This window comes from Coloeus monedula, assembly GCF_965178545.1.
Source record: "Coloeus monedula genome assembly, chromosome: 39".
NCBI classification, from domain to species: Eukaryota; Metazoa; Chordata; class Aves; order Passeriformes; family Corvidae; genus Coloeus; species Coloeus monedula.
This window is the reverse complement of record NC_138819.1, coordinates 1667568-1682430: the sequence shown is the minus strand read 5'-3', so window position 1 is coordinate 1682430 and position 14863 is coordinate 1667568. Positions and strand designations below refer to the sequence as shown.

The following is a 14863-nucleotide window of genomic DNA, read 5'->3' as shown; positions in this document are numbered from 1 at the left end:
CCAGAGCGGCGGGGGTCAGCGGTGTCCGGAGGGGTCCCATGTGTCCCCCTTGGGGGGTCCCGGTCCCCTTTTCCTCCTCATCCGCGGGACTGACGACCCCAAGAGGCGAAAACGGGGACCCCCAAAGGGACAGGATTGAGACATTCACGGGGAGGGGGACCAGGACCCCAAAAAAGCAGGATGGGGGCCCCTGAGGGGACAAGATCCCGTCCCCAGGGAGGTGGGATTGGGACCCCCGGGGGGACAGTTCCAGCACCCCCAAGGGGGACACGATCGCCCGGAGGGGGGGGGGGGCACGACTCCAAGAGAACGGGATTGAGACCCCCACGGGCAACCGCACCAGGACCCCCAGGGGGACACTGCTGAGCCCCCAAGGTGACGGGGTCAAGCACCCATGGGGGGCCCCGCTGGCCCCCCCTCATCCCCTCGTCCCTCCCAGCCCGGCCAGCAGCCAGGGTATAACGTTACCTCCGACCTTCCCGGGGGGCACCGCCAGCACCCGCCGGGCCCCCCACCGCCCCAAAAATGGAGGAGAAATCACCCAAAATCCCAGGTACAAGGGACAGGGAGTGAATTCGGAGGGGCTGGCACACCGAGAGTGACCGCGGGGACACTGACCGCGGGCGGGGGCATAGGCAGGGACATGGCGGCGGCATCGGAGCGGCTGACAAGGACCCCCCCGCCCCGGAAAAAAAACGTGGGTGCCCCTTTGCACCCCTCGAGCGAGACGGGGATGTGAGTGGGGGGACGGAATTGGGGGGGGGGAGGGAGTAACACACACGTGCCCTGAGGAGGGAAAATCCCCCCCAAAACACCCACAGGGCTACACCGGGGGGGGGACCATCCCCCTAATGACAGGTTGTTGTACCCCAGCTTGGGGTGCAGGAGGGATTTGGGTGTGCAAAGGCAATCGGGGAGGCCTGGGGGGGGGGGGGGTACAGTGCTGTGACCCCCCCCCTCAAATGCCCCCCCCGCCAGCCTCCGTGCCCCAGTTCACCAACTGCCCCACCATGGTGATCCTGGTGGGGTTGCCCGCCCGCGGCAAGACCTACATCTCCCGAAAACTCACCCGCTACCTCAACTGGATCGGCACCCCGACACGGGGTGAGTGATTTTGGGGTGGGGAGGGGCGACTGAAAGGTTTGGGGATGCCCCCCAAACCCGCCCCTGGTCCCTCTGCAGTGTTCAACGTGGGTGAGTACCGGCGGGAAGCCGTGCCCAGCTACAAGAGCTACGAGTTCTTCCGTCACGATAACCCCGAGGGGATGGAGATCCGCAGGTTAGAGGGGGGAGGGTGGGGGGGAGGGGCCGTTTTGGGGTGTATTTGGGGGGGCAGAGCTGACAGAGCTGCCCCCCCCAACCCCCAAATTCCCAGGCACTGCGCGCTGGCCGCCCTGAAGGACGTCCGCACCTACCTGAGCTCTGAAGAGGGGCAGGTGGCGGTAAGAGACCCCCCCCCCAACCCCAAATTAACCCCCCCATGGGCAAACGACTTCCCCGCAAATATTTGGGGTGGGGGGTGTTCCAATTTCTCCCCCCCCCCAGGTGTTCGATGCCACCAACACGACCCGGGAACGCCGGGATGTGATCCTGCAGTTCGCCAAGGAAAACGGGTACAAGGTACAATTTGGGGGGGGAGGGGGGCATGAGGTATTTTGGGGGGGGTTTTGGGCTTGAGGGGATGGAAGTGCTGATTGGGGGGGGTCTAGGGCACATTGGGGGGGGTTGCACTGTTTTAGGGGTGTCCAAAGAATGGGGGGGGGCTGGTGACACTGATCTGGGGGTGTCCTCGGTATGGGGGGGAGTGACACTGGTTTGGGGGTATCCTCGGTATAGGGGGGAGTGACGCTGGTTTAGGGGCGCCCACAGCATGGGTAGGGTGGTGACGCTGATTTGGGGGTCTTACAACGTGTAACGGGGTGGGGGGGTGGCATCGATTTGGGGGCATCCACAAAAAGGGGGTGTGGCACTGACTGGGGGGGCTATGGCATTTAGGGGGGGCGGTTGCAGTGATTTGGGGGGGTGACGCTGTTTTGGGGTGCTCACAGCATGGTGGGGGCAGTGACAACGACTTTGGGGGGTGTTGGCACTGTTATGGGGGGTCCACAATACGGGGGGGGGGTGGGTGGGCAATGACACGGTTTGGAGGTGTCACAGCATGGGGGTGTGGCACTGGTTTGGAGGGGCTACAGCACATGGTGGGGGCAGTGGCACCGTTTGTGGGGTGTCACAGCACGGAAAGGGACACTGGTTTGGGGTGTCACAGCATGGAGGGGTGGCACTGATGTGGGGGTGTCACAGCACTGGGGGGGTGGCAACGATTTGGGGTGTCATGGCATTGGGAGGAAGTGGTGGCACTGATTTGGGGTATCACAGCATTGGGAGGGGGTGGTGGCACTGATTTGGGCTTTCACAGCATTGGGAGGGGGTGGTGGCACTGATTTGGGGTGTCACAGCATGGGGAGGGGGTGGTGGCACCGTTTTGGGGGTGTCACAACATGGGGGAGCCACCGGTGCCCCCCCTTTCTCCCTCCTTCCAGGTTCTGTTCATCGAGTCCATCTGCAACGACCCCGCCATCATCGAGGAGAACATCAAGGTGAGACCCTGGGGAGGGGAGGTGTGACAACAGGGACCTGGAGGTGACAACTGCACCTGGGGGGGGGCTGTGGAAAGCTGCGTGTACCCCCCAAAAAGCCGTGCCCCCCCCCCAACTCCCCAGCAAGTGAAGCTGAGCAGCCCCGACTACAAGGGCCGCGCACAGGAGGAGGCGGTGGCCGACTTCCTGAAGCGCATCGAGTGCTACAAGGCCACCTACGAGCCCCTGGACGACGAGCTGGACAGGTGACCCCCCACCCCACATCCCTCCCCCCGCCTCGCCAGCCTTGGGGACCCCCCCTGCCCTGACCGGGGTCCCCCCGCCCCCCCAGCGGGCTGTCCTACATCAAGATCTTCGACGTGGGCATGCGGTACCTGGCGAACCGGGTGCAGGGCCACGTGCAGAGCCGCACCGTCTACTACCTGATGAACATCCACGTCACGCCCCGCGCCATCTACCTGAGCCGCCACGGCGAGAGCCAGCTCAACCTGCGGGGACGCATCGGGGGCGACTCGGGGCTGTCCCCCCGCGGGCACCAGGTGGGGCTGGGGGGGTTCAGAACCAGCTCAACCTGCCGGGACACACCTGGGGGGAATCGGGGCTGTCCCCCCGCGGGCATCAGGTGGGGCTGGGGGGAACAGGCGGGGTGTGGGGTGGGGCTAAAGGAGGCCACACCCAGCAGAGTCACCCCAGGTGCCCATGGGGGTGGAGCTAATTGTCCAGGCCACACCCACAAAGGGGCACGGCGTTATCTGGCCACACCCCACCTGGACCATATGTGGTGTGGTGATAAGGGGTGGGGCCAGGGAAGCAGGCCACGCCCACCGGGCACACCCACAGACCACACCCTGTGCGGGAGGCGGGGCTCAGGCAGAAAGCCACACCCATAAAGGGGTGGGGCTCTCAGAAAGACCACCCCCAAAGGGACAGGGCTTAGGCCACACCCCGATGCTCCCCATCCCCTACCATGGGCTGAGGGCCAGGGAAAACCACACCCAGTGGCCACACCCATAGCAGCCCCACCCCTCCCAGTACGCCCAGGCGCTGGCCCAGTTCATCCGCAGCCAGAACATCCGGGAGCTGAAGGTGTGGACCAGCCACATGAAGCGCACCATCGAGACGGCCGAGGCGCTGGGCGTGCCCTACGAGCAGTGGAAGGCCCTAAACGAGATCGACGCCGTGAGCCACGCCCCCTTCTCGGGGAGGGGGGGACCCCCAAACGCCCCCGCATGCCCCCAACGCCCCTGTCCCACAGGGGATCTGTGAGGAGATGAGCTACGAGGAGATCCAGGAGCACTACCCCAAGGAGTTTGCGCTGCGGGACCAGGACAAGTACCGCTACCGCTACCCCAAGGGCGAGGTACCCCAAAACCCCCTGTGGGACAGCTGGGGGGGCAGGGGCTCGGGGACACCCCCTAATTCCCCTCCCCAGTCCTATGAGGACCTGGTGCACCGGCTGGAGCCCGTCATCATGGAGCTGGAGCGGCAGGAGAACGTGCTGGTCATCTGCCACCAGGCCGTCATGCGCTGCCTGCTGGCCTATTTCCTGGACAAGAGCGCGGGTGAGGCACTGGGGACAGGCTGGGGACAGGCTGGGGACAACTGGGGACACCCCAGAACTGCTGTGCCCCCTCAATCTCTTAACCCCCCCCAGATGAGCTGCCCTACCTCAAGTGCCCCCTGCACACGGTGCTAAAGCTGACCCCCGTGGCCTACGGTGAGTGGGGTGGTGTCCCCCAAAGAGGGGGGACCCTTCCCAAAATGGGAACAATACCCCCCCAAACTGGGAACAATATCCCCCCCAAAATGGGAACAATATCTCCCCACAAAGAGGGGGGACCCTTCCCAAAATGGGAACAATATCCCCCCCAAACTGGGAACAATATTCCCCCACAAAGAGGGGGGACCCTCCCCAAACTGGGAACAATACCCCCCAAACTGGGAACAATATCCCCCCCAAAATGGGAACAATATCTCCCCACAAAGAGGGGGGGAGGGTCCCCAAAATGGGAACAATACCCCCCAAAATGGGAACAATATTCCCCCACAAAGAGGGGGGGACCCTCCCCAAAATGGGAGCAATATCCCCTAAAATGGGAACAATATTCCCCCCCAAAGAGGGGGGGAGGGTCCCCAAAATGGGAACAGTACCCCCCAAAATGGGAACAATATTCCCCCACAAAGAGGGGGGGACCTCCCCAAAATGGGAACAATATTCCCCCCCAAAGAGGGGGGGAGGGTCCCCAAAATGGGAACAATATCTCACGGTGCCCCAGCCATAGAAACGGGGACAATCCCCCCAAGAGGGGACCATACCCCCAGTATCCCACCTGAAAATGGGGACAAATTCCCCAAAAAGGGGACTACTCCCCCTGTGTTCCATCCCAAAACGGGGACAATCTCTCCCCTGCAAAATGTCACTGTTCCATTGGTGTCCCAGCCAAAAATGAACACAATTTCCCCCAAAAGAAACCCATACCCCCAGTGTCCCTCCCCCAAATGGGGACAATCCCCCCCAAAACCCCCCCAGCTGCAGCCAGGTCCCTTCTTCCCCTGGAACCAGGGTGTGAGGTCGAGTCCATCTTCCTCAACATCGAGGCAGTGAACACCCACCGGGAACGACCCCAGGTGAGGATCCCCACCCCCAAAAGAAGGTGCAGATCCCATTAACCCCCCTGGAAATTGGAGTTAGATTTTGGGGAGACTCCCCCAAAACCCCACATCTTCTCTCTGCAGAACGTCGACATCAACCGCACCGCAGCCGATGCCCTGAACACCGTCCCCGAGCACTTCTGAGGGGTCCCTTGGGGACGGGGGGGCTCCCCCCAAATTAAACCCTGTACAACCAAGCACTGAGCCTGGAGATCGGGGGGCTGCACACCAACGGGGTGCCTTTATTTTGGGGAGTCAGGGGGTGGCCTGGGCCTCGCTGTACTGGCTTGCCCAGAATGTGGGGTCCTTTCCCTGTATCTGGGTTGGAGAAAAAGGGAGAAAAGGGCGAGTCAAATCGAGCCCTGGAATCCCCCAAAACCCAGAGACGACCCCAAAACGGCCTCACCTTTGCCACAAAGTTCAGCACATCCTTCTTGGAGGTCTCCTTCTCCGCCCGTGGCCCCCACTGGAACTTGAATTCACGGGGGTCTGTCAGGGGGATGGAGATCATCTCCAGGTACCTGCAGAGCGGTGGGTGGTGACCCCTCCTCTCCCAGCAGGTTTTGGGGTCCCCAGGGGGGTGTCCAGCGCTCCCTGGCCCCGTGAGGGACCTCTCGAGCCACGGGGCGTGGGGGCTGCAGGCTTTGCTCTGCGGTGTGGTATAAACAGCCCGGCCAAGGCTGGTGCCGAGGCTGCTCTGGGCACACCGGGAGGGATGGGGGACCCCACCCCAAACCCCAAATCCCCCCGGATCCCCCCAACTCACTTCTGGTGCACGAACTCATCCGTCACCAGCTTCCGGACGTCCCCGAACACCCTGTGTTGCTTCCTGAGGATGGGGGTTGGTGAGGGCTGGCAATGACCAGCCCCATCCCCCCCATTCCGTGTCCCCCCATATCCTACCCTGGGTACACACGGAGCAGGTTCAGGAATTCCCATAAAGCACCTGGAAAAGGGGGTGTCAGTGGGGGGTTGCAAAGAGAAAATGGGGTATGGGGGGGTCTTGGGGAGGACTCACTGTCTTTGACTGAGTTGCCCTTCATGAAGATGAAGCTGAGGATGACTAAGAGGAGCCCCATCTTCTCTTTCTCCTTGTCCCTGTGGCAGATGCTGGTGTGTCAGCCGTGTGGGCGAGGGGGGGGACAGGCTGACGGGGTTCCCCCCGTCCCCAAATCACCCAGGGGTCCCCCAGCAGCAGCCCCTCACCTGCACGGGTACTTGCCCTCAGCACGGGGCAGGTTATTGATGAGGATGTAGGTGGGGCATTTGGTGTCGATCTCTACCAGCTGCAGCCCGAACACCTGCGGGAGGACAAGGGTTAATCCACGGGGAGGGTCTCCCCCCAAAACCCTCCCCCCCTTCCCCTGCTGTGCTCCCCCCACCTCCTGCAGGGTCCTGCCCGCCTTGTTGACGATTTCTGAGTAGAAATCCTTGTATTCCTTGCATGACCGGTATTTCCCGAATACACTCTTCAGCATGTCTACAGGAAACAGGCAGGGAATCACTGAGGGAGCCTGGAGCTCTGAGCTCCCCACGGCCAGTAAGGCTTTAGGGGTCCAAACGCCGTGGAAGGGGGCCCCCCTAAACATACCTGCCTTCTTGATAGGCATCTTCTTCTGATCCTTCACAAGCAGGAACTGAACCAGCTCACTCACCTGTGGGGGAACGAGCAGGGAAGGCCAAGAGAGGGCTGATAACAGAAAAATGCAGACACAGAAGTCCAGGAGCGAGAAGAGAGGGGATCACCGCAACCCACCTTCTGGTTCACCTGGTCCTGGGAGTACCGCTCCACCTGGCTCGGGCTGAAATCTTCCTCCCCATCGGTCATCTAAGTGGAAAGGACAGGGGAAACGGGAGAAATTGATACTGGGAAAGGAACCAAAACCGAGGAGGGGAGAATGGGAGGGGCCACGGGGGAAGGGCAGAGTAAATGAAGGGAGACTGGGGGGTGGGGGGGGGGCAGCCCCTCACCTGAGAAGAGCCGAGCCCTTTGCTGCGCTTCCGCTGGGACATTTCTCACAGCAGCTCTGAGGGGAAAACAAGCACCGGCCGGGCTAAAACCGCGACGAGAACACCCCTAACGCCGTCCCCCGCGCCCCACCCTCAACAGGGCCTCAGAAACTCCTCCAAGGCCCGGCCAACGACCCGACCCACACACGAACCGTCACCGGCCGCGCTCCGCCCGCGACTGCGCCAGCCGGCAGCGCCCACCCCCGCCGCCACATCAGCCCCGCCCCATCCCGCTTCCCATTGGTCCAGCTCCGCGTTCTCCCCGCCTACCGTTCCACCCCCGCGCCACGATTGGTCGAGCCCCCGAGTTCGCCCCGCCCCCCGGCGCTCGCGAGGCGAGTCTCGCGCTCCGCCCTCCCCCTCCCGCTTCCTCCCCTCGGGTGCCGAAAAAGGCGGGAAAAGAACCGCACGCGCGCCCCTCTCCTCCCCCCCCCCCCCCCCCTCACGGCGGGGAAATGGCGCCGAGCACTGCGTTCCAGCCCTGGAAAAAAACGCAAAACACCCCAGAACGACCCGCAATGGCCCATTTCAGCCTTCCCTTCGCCTTAATCGCCGTTATTTGAAGCACCTGTGCTGCCCCCACCACCTCTAACGCGCTGCCAGGGCCCTTCCCGCAGGTGGAGGAAGAGGCGGCAAAATGGCGGCGGCGGCTGAGGGGAGCTTGGTGGCCGTGCCCACCCTCAGCCCGGCCCTGGGATATGGGGAGGACCCCACAACCCGGGGGAGACCTTCATCCCCTGCCTGTACAGCTAAGGGTGCCATGAGGGGTAAGGGTGATGGCTTGCAGAGGCACCCTGTGCCTTTTGGGGGTGTACAAGGGGGTTTGGGGAGCTGTGGGACCTCAGGGAGTGTTTGAGGTGTCCGAGGTGGCTTTTGGGGTGCTCTGGAGGGTTGGGGGGGGGCGCACATTTAGTGTCAAAGTGGGATATTGGGTGCTGTAGGGATTGGGGAGGCTGTGGAGAAGGAGTACCCTCAATAATAACAAGGTGCATCCCCCAATGCTGATCCCCCTCTTGGCCCCAGTTTTGAGGTTCACTAAGAGGCTGAGCACTAAATCTGCTGAGTCAGCTGAAGAAGAAGGGTCCCCTCAAATTTGGGGGGTTCTACATCCCCACTCACCCTCCCAGCTGTGAGATGGGGTGAGACCACCCCAAAACCCCCACAGGGACATGGGGGACCCCCAAAAACCTCTATATTTCAACCTCCTGCTTGAGAGACCCCCCCAAATCACACCTATAGCACCCCTGTCCCCCAGCTCTTTCATTTCTAAAAGGTTTTTTTTAACCATTTCTCACTTAAACATAGTATTTTAATTTTTATTCTGTAGATGCCTCAGAACTGCATGGCTGCCTCCAACGTCTCCGACAGCTTTGTGGCGATTTTCTCTGCGGGATGGGGGTGATCAGGAATTTTGGGGGGCGGGTCAGGGAGGCTTGGGGGGAGGGGGTCAGGAAAAGGGGGTGTCTTCACTCACCTGCTCTTTTTTGTAGCTTTTTCCTCCTTTTTCCAGCTGCCTGCAGCCCCTGGCCCTGGAATAGAGGGGGGAGCGCAGCCACCTCCTCCAGGTTGGGGGCTCGGGGCACCGACTCCCCCCCAGTGCCCCCCGACTTCACCCGGGGCTTGAGCTCCACCGTCATTGTGCCGAGCTGGGTTGGGGGGTCAAACATTAACCCACTGCCCCCCAAAAAACCCCCCACCTCAGCAAATCCCTTCCCACCTCCAGGTCGCCGCTGTCGTCCTCCATGGCTTCTCCTTCCTCCTCCTCAGCATTGCCCGGGGACAGCCCGAGGCCCGTCACCGTCACTGGGACAGCTGTGGGGGGGCCAGGTGAGCTTTGGGGGGTCCCCGAGGGGTGAAGGGAGCAGGGCTCAGGTACTGCTCACCTGCCAGTGCCTCGGCATCGCCCCGTTCCAGAGCCTCCAGGTCCAGCGCTGGCCCCAGCGCCGGCAGGATTTGGGCCTCGAGTTGCACCCCCTGCGATTTGGGGGGGTGGGTGTAGTAGGAGATCTTCCCACTGCAGGAAAAAGGGGGGTCAGGGTGTGGGGAGACCCCTCCTGACCCCAAAAACAGGGCTCAGGGTGCGGGGAGACCTTGCAGCCCCTCCAAAATGGGGTCACAGAGGGTGGAATGACCCCTCCTGTCCCCAGAAAAGGGGGTCAAGGTGTGGGGAGATCACTCTTGTCCTCAAAAACAGGGCTCAGGGTGCGGGGAGACCTTGCAGCCCCTCCAAAATGGCGTCACAGAGGGTGGAAAGACCCCTCCTGTCCCCAAAAAGGGAGGTCAGGGTGTGGGGAGACCCCTCCTGACCCCAAAAAGGGAGGTCAGGGTGTGGGGAGATCCCGCAGCCCCTCCAAAATGGGGTCACAGGGGGTGGAAAGACCCTTCCTGTCCACAAAAATGGCTGTGGGGAGACCCCAAACCCCCCTGAAAAGGGGGTGAATGTACAAAGATTCCCACCAGTCCCCCATAAAGGGATATGAAAAAACACCTCCAAACCCTGAAAAAGGGGAGTCAGGGTGTGGGGGAGACCCCATAGCCCCAAAAAGGGGTCGCAGGGTCTGAAAAGACCCCTCTGGTCCACAACAAGGGGCTCAGAAACTGTGGGAAGACTCCTCCTATCCCCCAAAATGGGGTCGTACGGTGTGGAGAGACCTCTCCTGTCTACAAAAAATGGGGTCGGGTTGAGGAGAAAACCCCTCCCGTTCACAAAGAACAGGAGCAGGGTGTAGGGAACCCCAGAAAAGGGGTGAGGGTGTGGGAAGACCCCTCCACCCACCCAAAAAGGGGGTCAGGGTGTGGAAACCCCTCACGGCCCCCCCAGAAAGAGTCAGAGTGTGGGGAGGCCCTCCCGAAATGTCCCCTCCCTCCTGCACCTGGTCCAGTCGCGCAGCAGGGCCACGGCGGCGGCGTGGGCGTCCGGCAGCCCCCCCGGCCGGAGCCGGCCCTGCCGCCGGGCCAGGTGGGCCAGGAACTGCAGGGGGTCAGCGCAGGGGGGGACCCCGTAGAGCTCGCTCAGCTGTGGGGGGGACACCGTGGGGTTGGGGGGGGATGGACACACAGGGCACCCTCACCCTGCCCCCTCCCTGTGGCCAAAATGGGCTGAAAATGGCCAAAGTCGGGGAGGGTCCCCCTGAAATAACCTGTCTGCCCCACTGTTCTGGGGACAGGGGGTGCACCCCCATGTTGAGCCCCCCCCCCCCATTGATCCCAGTTTTGATCCCCCAGGAGCTGACTACGAAATCTGCTGAGTCAGCTGGAAAAATAGGGTACCACCCTGCCCCTTGCTGTGGTGACGGGGGTCCCACCTACCCCCAGCCCCCCAAGGGGGTCCCCACGCACCTGCTGGGGGGGGCAGCGGCGCAGGACGGCGCAGGCGGGGGTCAGGGGGTCCCGCAGGCGCTGCGGGGCCAGGGCCCCCCTCAGGGGGGCGGCGGCCGAGGGGTCCCCCGAGTCCAGCACGACGCCCGGACAGTCCAGGAGCCGGATGTGCCGGTCCAGCTGCACGGCCTGTAGGCACCTGGGGGCAGGGGCAGTGTGCCACACCCACCTCACACCTGGGCAGGTCTGTGTGCCACACCCACCTCACACCTGGGCAGGTCTGTGTGCCACACCCACCTCACACCTGGGCATGGTCTGTGCCACACCCACCTCACACCTGGGCAGGTCTGTGCCACACCCACCTCACACCTGGGCAGGTCTGTGTGCCACACCCACCTCACACCTGGGCATGGTCTGTGCCACACCCACCTCACACCTGGGCAGGTCTGTGTGCCACACCTACCTCACACCTGGGCAGGTCTGTGCCACACCCACCTCACACCTGGGCAGGTCTGTGCCACACCCACCTCACACCTGGGCAGGGGCAGTGTGCCACACCCACCTCACACCTGGGCATGGTCTGTGCCACACCCACCTCACACCTGGGCAGGGCAGTGTGCCACACCCACCTCACACCTGGGCGGGGCAGTGTGCCACACCCACCTCACACCTGGGCATGGTCTGTGCCACACCCACCTCACACCTGGGCAGGTCTGTGCCACACCCACCTCACACCTGGGCAGGTCTGTGCCACACCCACCTCACACCTGGGCAGGTCTGTGTGCCACACCTACCTCACACCTGGGCATGGTCTGTGCCACACCCACCTCACACCTGGGCAGGGCAGTGTGCCACACCCACCTCACACCTGGGCGGAGCAGTGTGCCACACCCACCTCACACCTGGGCAGGGTCTGTGCCACACCCACCTCACACCTGGGCAGGTCTGTGTGCCACACCCACCTCACACCTGGGCAGGGTCAGCCCAGGCTCCTCCCACCCAGCCCCCTCCCCCCAGCCCGGGCATGGTGACCCCAGCCCCACCCCTGGGGGGGGCTCACCTGGTGACCCCGGGCATGGCCCCCACCCCGCAGGCGCGGCTGCGCTTGAGGCTGTTGATGAGGCTGCTCTTGCCCACGTTGGGGTACCCTGGGAAGGGGAGAGGTTGGGACAGACCCCAAAATCTGCCCCCCGCTCACGCCCCACTTGACCCCCAGCCCTCCCTTCCACAGCCCCCCAAACACCCTGCTCACCCACCAGCCCCCCTCACCCATCACCCCCCCCATTCACAGCCCCCCAAATCTCCCCCAGCCCCCCTCAGCCCAGTTCCCCTATTTCACGGCCTCCCGCACCCCTCCAGCCCCCAACCGCCCCCCATGCCCCACTCACCCATCACACCCCCCTATTTCACACCCCCCCACTCAACCCCAGCCCCCAAACCCCATCCCAACCCCCCTATTTCACAGCCCCCCACACCCCCATCCCCCACCCCAGGCCCCACTCAACCCCCATCCCCCCCAAACCCCATCCCCCACCCTGGCCCCCCCATTTCACAGCCCCCCACTCAACCCCAGCCCCCAAACCTCCCCCAGCCCCCCTCACCCACGACCCCCACGGTGATGGAGGTCTTGGCCCCCCCGCAGCGGCCGTAGTTGCTCAGGATGTGCAGGAGGCTCTCGGCGCCCACGCAGGCCCCCCCTGCCAGCACCTCCTCGGGGGCTGCAGCCGCCGGCACCCGGCTCTGCTTCTGTGGGTGCACGGGGGGGTCACCGGGAGCCCTCCTCCCAGCCCCCCTCCCCAGGCCCCCGGCACCCACCAGGTTCCGGCTCTGCTGCTGCGTGCACGCCTTGAAGGCCACGGTGGGGAACTCGGCCCGGAGGTGCTTCAGCCACGCGGCCACCACGTCCCGCGGCACCAGGTCTGGGGTGGGGGGACACACACGGGGGTGTCCCCAAGGCTGCAGGGCCAGGGGAATCCGGGACCCCCGCCCCGCCCAGACCCACCCCCCTCACCGATCTTGTTGAGGACGAGCACGAGGCGCTGCTGGGGCCGCAGGGCCCCCTCGAGCCGGGGGCTGCGGCAGCCCTGGGGGTCACGGGCGTCCAGCACCTCCAGCACCACATCAGACGCCGTCAGCACCTGCCAGAATCGGGGTTCAGCTGTGGGGAGAGACCCCCAAAAATCCCCCCCCAAGCCCCCGGCACTGACCTTGCGCAGCTCCCGTCCGAACTGACGCAGCGACGCCTCGTCCTGGGGGGGCTGAGGGGGCTCCTCCTCCTCCTCGTCCTGCTCCTGGGGGCACCTGTGTCACAGGGACCCCCATGGGGAGCCCCCCACTCTCTGGGGGGACCCCCGTGCTCTGGGGAACCCCCCCTGTGTGGGGAACCCTCCCTCCCACGGGACACCCTGCGCTCTGGGGAGCCCCTTGTCCTGCAGGAGAGCCCCCCTCCCTCCCAGGGGGAGAAGCCCCTCGCTCTCAGGGGAACCCCCCCTCCTTGGGAAGCCCCCCCCTCCCCGGGGAGCCCCCCCAGCTGCTCCCAGTCCCACCTGGCTCTGGAAGCGCTGCTGTCGCCGCACGGCGTCCGCCAGCTGCGTGGCCAGGAGTGACCGCTGCTGCTCCTGCAGCGCCTGGGGGACACGCAGCGGTCAGACCCCAACCCCCCCCGGGGCCACACTGGGAGGGATGACCCCAAACAGCCCCCCCAAGTTCATCCTTGAGGGGAGACCTCGAAGCGCTCCCCCGGGGTCACAATGGGAGCAACACAAATCCTCCCAGGCTCAGATTCGGTAGGGACACCCCAAAACAGCCCAGGAAAACCCTGAGATCCGCCCCCAGGGTCACACCTGGGGGACACCCCAAAACACCCCGGGTCTGACCCCGGGAAAACCCCAAGATCCACCCCTGGGGTCACACCTGGGGGACACCCCAAAATGCCCCCCCGGGGTCACACCTGGGGGACACCCCAAAATGCCACCGCGGGGTCACACCTGTGGGACACCCCCAAAATGCCCCCCCGGGGTCACACCTGGGGGACACCCCCAAAATGCCACCGCGGGGTCACACCTGTGGGACACCCCCAAAATGCCCCCCCGGGGTCACACCTGGGGGACACCCCCAAAATGCCACCGCGGGGTCACACCTGTGGGACACCCCCAAAATGCCCCCCTGGGGTCACACCTGGGGGACACCCCCAAAATGCCCCCCCGGGGTCACACCTGGGGGACACCCCAAAATGCCACCGCGGGGTCACACCTGTGGGACACCCCCAAAATGCCCCCCCGGGGTCACACCTGGGGGACACCCCCAAAATGCCACCGCGGGGTCACACCTGTGGGACACCCCCAAAATGCCCCCCCGGGGTCACACCTGGGGGACACCCCCAAAATGCCACCGCGGGGTCACACCTGTGGGACACCCCCAAAATGCCCCCCCGGGGTCACACCTGGGGGACACCCCCAAAATGCCACCGCGGGGTCACACCTGGGGGACGCCCCCAAAATGCCACCGCGGGGTCACACCTGTGGGACACCCCCAAAATGCCCCCCTGGGGTCACACCTGGGGGACACCCCCAAAACGCCCCCCCGGGTTCTTCACCCGTCCCTGCCGGCTCTTGCTCTGTTGCTGCACGTAGGCGGCGAAGCGGCCGAGCTGCGGCACCCCCGGGTCCTTCCTGCCCCCGCCGCGCGTGCGCCGGGCCTGGGGAGAGCGGGGGGGGTCACACGGGTTTGGGGGGACACAGAGGGGGTGTCACACACAGGGGCGGGGGGGTCACACAAGAGGGGGTGTCACGGGGGGGGTGTCACACACGGGGGGTTGATACATGGGGGTGTCACACACGGGGGCGGGGGGTCACACACGGGGGCGGGGGGGGGGGTCACACACGGGGGAAGGGCTGCATCCCCAAACCCGGCCGGCTCCCCCCACCCCCGGGCCGGGTTGGGGCTCACCTGGACGCGCTTCTTCCGGGACGCCTCCACCTGTCGTCCTGCGGGGAGGGGCGGGGTGAGTCCGGGAGTCCCCAAAAGCCCCCGAGCCCTCCCGGTGCCTCCCCGAACTCACGGGACCGGGTCATGACTGCAGCTCCCCCACGCTGCCGCGGCTCCCTGGCGCCTCCTAGTGACGTCACTTCCGGCGCACTGAAGGCATCGCACCATGGCGGCAGCGTCCCTCCGTCGCCACACCCAACATGGCGACCCGCGCGCCAATGCCACACCCAAGATGGCGGCCGCCACCTGGTGACCTCCCCCGCCGTGCCACACCCAAGATGGCGCCTCCCAGTGGCCGC

At 64.7% G+C, this 14863-nt stretch overlaps 3 protein-coding genes across 6 annotated transcripts; 1 reads left to right on the top strand and 2 right to left on the bottom strand.

Moving 5' to 3' along the window:
- The first annotated feature begins 274 nt into the window (after window positions 1-274).
- PFKFB1 (6-phosphofructo-2-kinase/fructose-2,6-biphosphatase 1) lies at window positions 275-5446 on the top strand. Its single transcript, XM_082300317.1, has 14 exons — window positions 275-553; window positions 979-1104; window positions 1183-1279; window positions 1376-1442; window positions 1546-1620; window positions 2541-2597; window positions 2721-2842; window positions 2929-3136; window positions 3630-3776; window positions 3853-3957; window positions 4030-4159; window positions 4252-4314; window positions 5161-5225; window positions 5334-5446. The coding sequence occupies exons 1-14, from the start codon at window positions 526-528 to the stop codon at window positions 5391-5393; spliced, it is 1350 nt and encodes a 449-aa protein (XP_082156443.1). The 5' UTR covers window positions 275-525; the 3' UTR covers window positions 5394-5446.
- Window positions 5447-5463: 17 nt separating this feature from the next.
- Window positions 5464-7432, bottom strand: LOC309584349 (non-structural maintenance of chromosomes element 3 homolog). 2 transcript variants are annotated; one of them, XM_082300316.1, is made up of 11 exons: window positions 7412-7432; window positions 7221-7276; window positions 7006-7077; window positions 6841-6904; window positions 6632-6729; window positions 6456-6550; window positions 6268-6347; window positions 6153-6195; window positions 6016-6078; window positions 5656-5770; window positions 5464-5567 (listed from the first exon to the last, which is right to left on the bottom strand). In XM_082300316.1, exons 2-11 carry the CDS (start codon window positions 7260-7262, stop codon window positions 5505-5507), a joined length of 735 nt encoding a protein of 244 aa, XP_082156442.1. In that variant the 5' UTR covers window positions 7263-7276; window positions 7412-7432; the 3' UTR covers window positions 5464-5504. The 2 variants fall into 2 exon arrangements, with proteins under 2 accessions (XP_082156442.1, XP_082156441.1); XM_082300315.1 differs by lacking the exon at window positions 7412-7432 and having other exon boundaries at window positions 7221-7393.
- A 1131-nt stretch (window positions 7433-8563) lies between these two features.
- GNL3L (G protein nucleolar 3 like) lies at window positions 8564-14698 on the bottom strand. 3 transcript variants are annotated; one of them, XM_082300447.1, is made up of 15 exons: window positions 14638-14698; window positions 14526-14563; window positions 14134-14274; window positions 13124-13204; window positions 12785-12868; window positions 12589-12715; window positions 12393-12496; window positions 12179-12323; window positions 11638-11725; window positions 10599-10776; window positions 10133-10275; window positions 9143-9273; window positions 8977-9071; window positions 8734-8905; window positions 8564-8644 (listed from the first exon to the last, which is right to left on the bottom strand). In XM_082300447.1, the coding sequence occupies exons 1-15, from the start codon at window positions 14648-14650 to the stop codon at window positions 8592-8594; spliced, it is 1593 nt and encodes a 530-aa protein (XP_082156573.1). In that variant the 5' UTR covers window positions 14651-14698; the 3' UTR covers window positions 8564-8591. The 3 variants fall into 3 exon arrangements, with proteins under 3 accessions (XP_082156573.1, XP_082156574.1, XP_082156575.1); XM_082300448.1 differs by having other exon boundaries at window positions 14173-14274; XM_082300449.1 differs by lacking the exon at window positions 14134-14274 and having other exon boundaries at window positions 14638-14671.
- Between the last annotated feature and the right edge of the window lie 165 nt (window positions 14699-14863).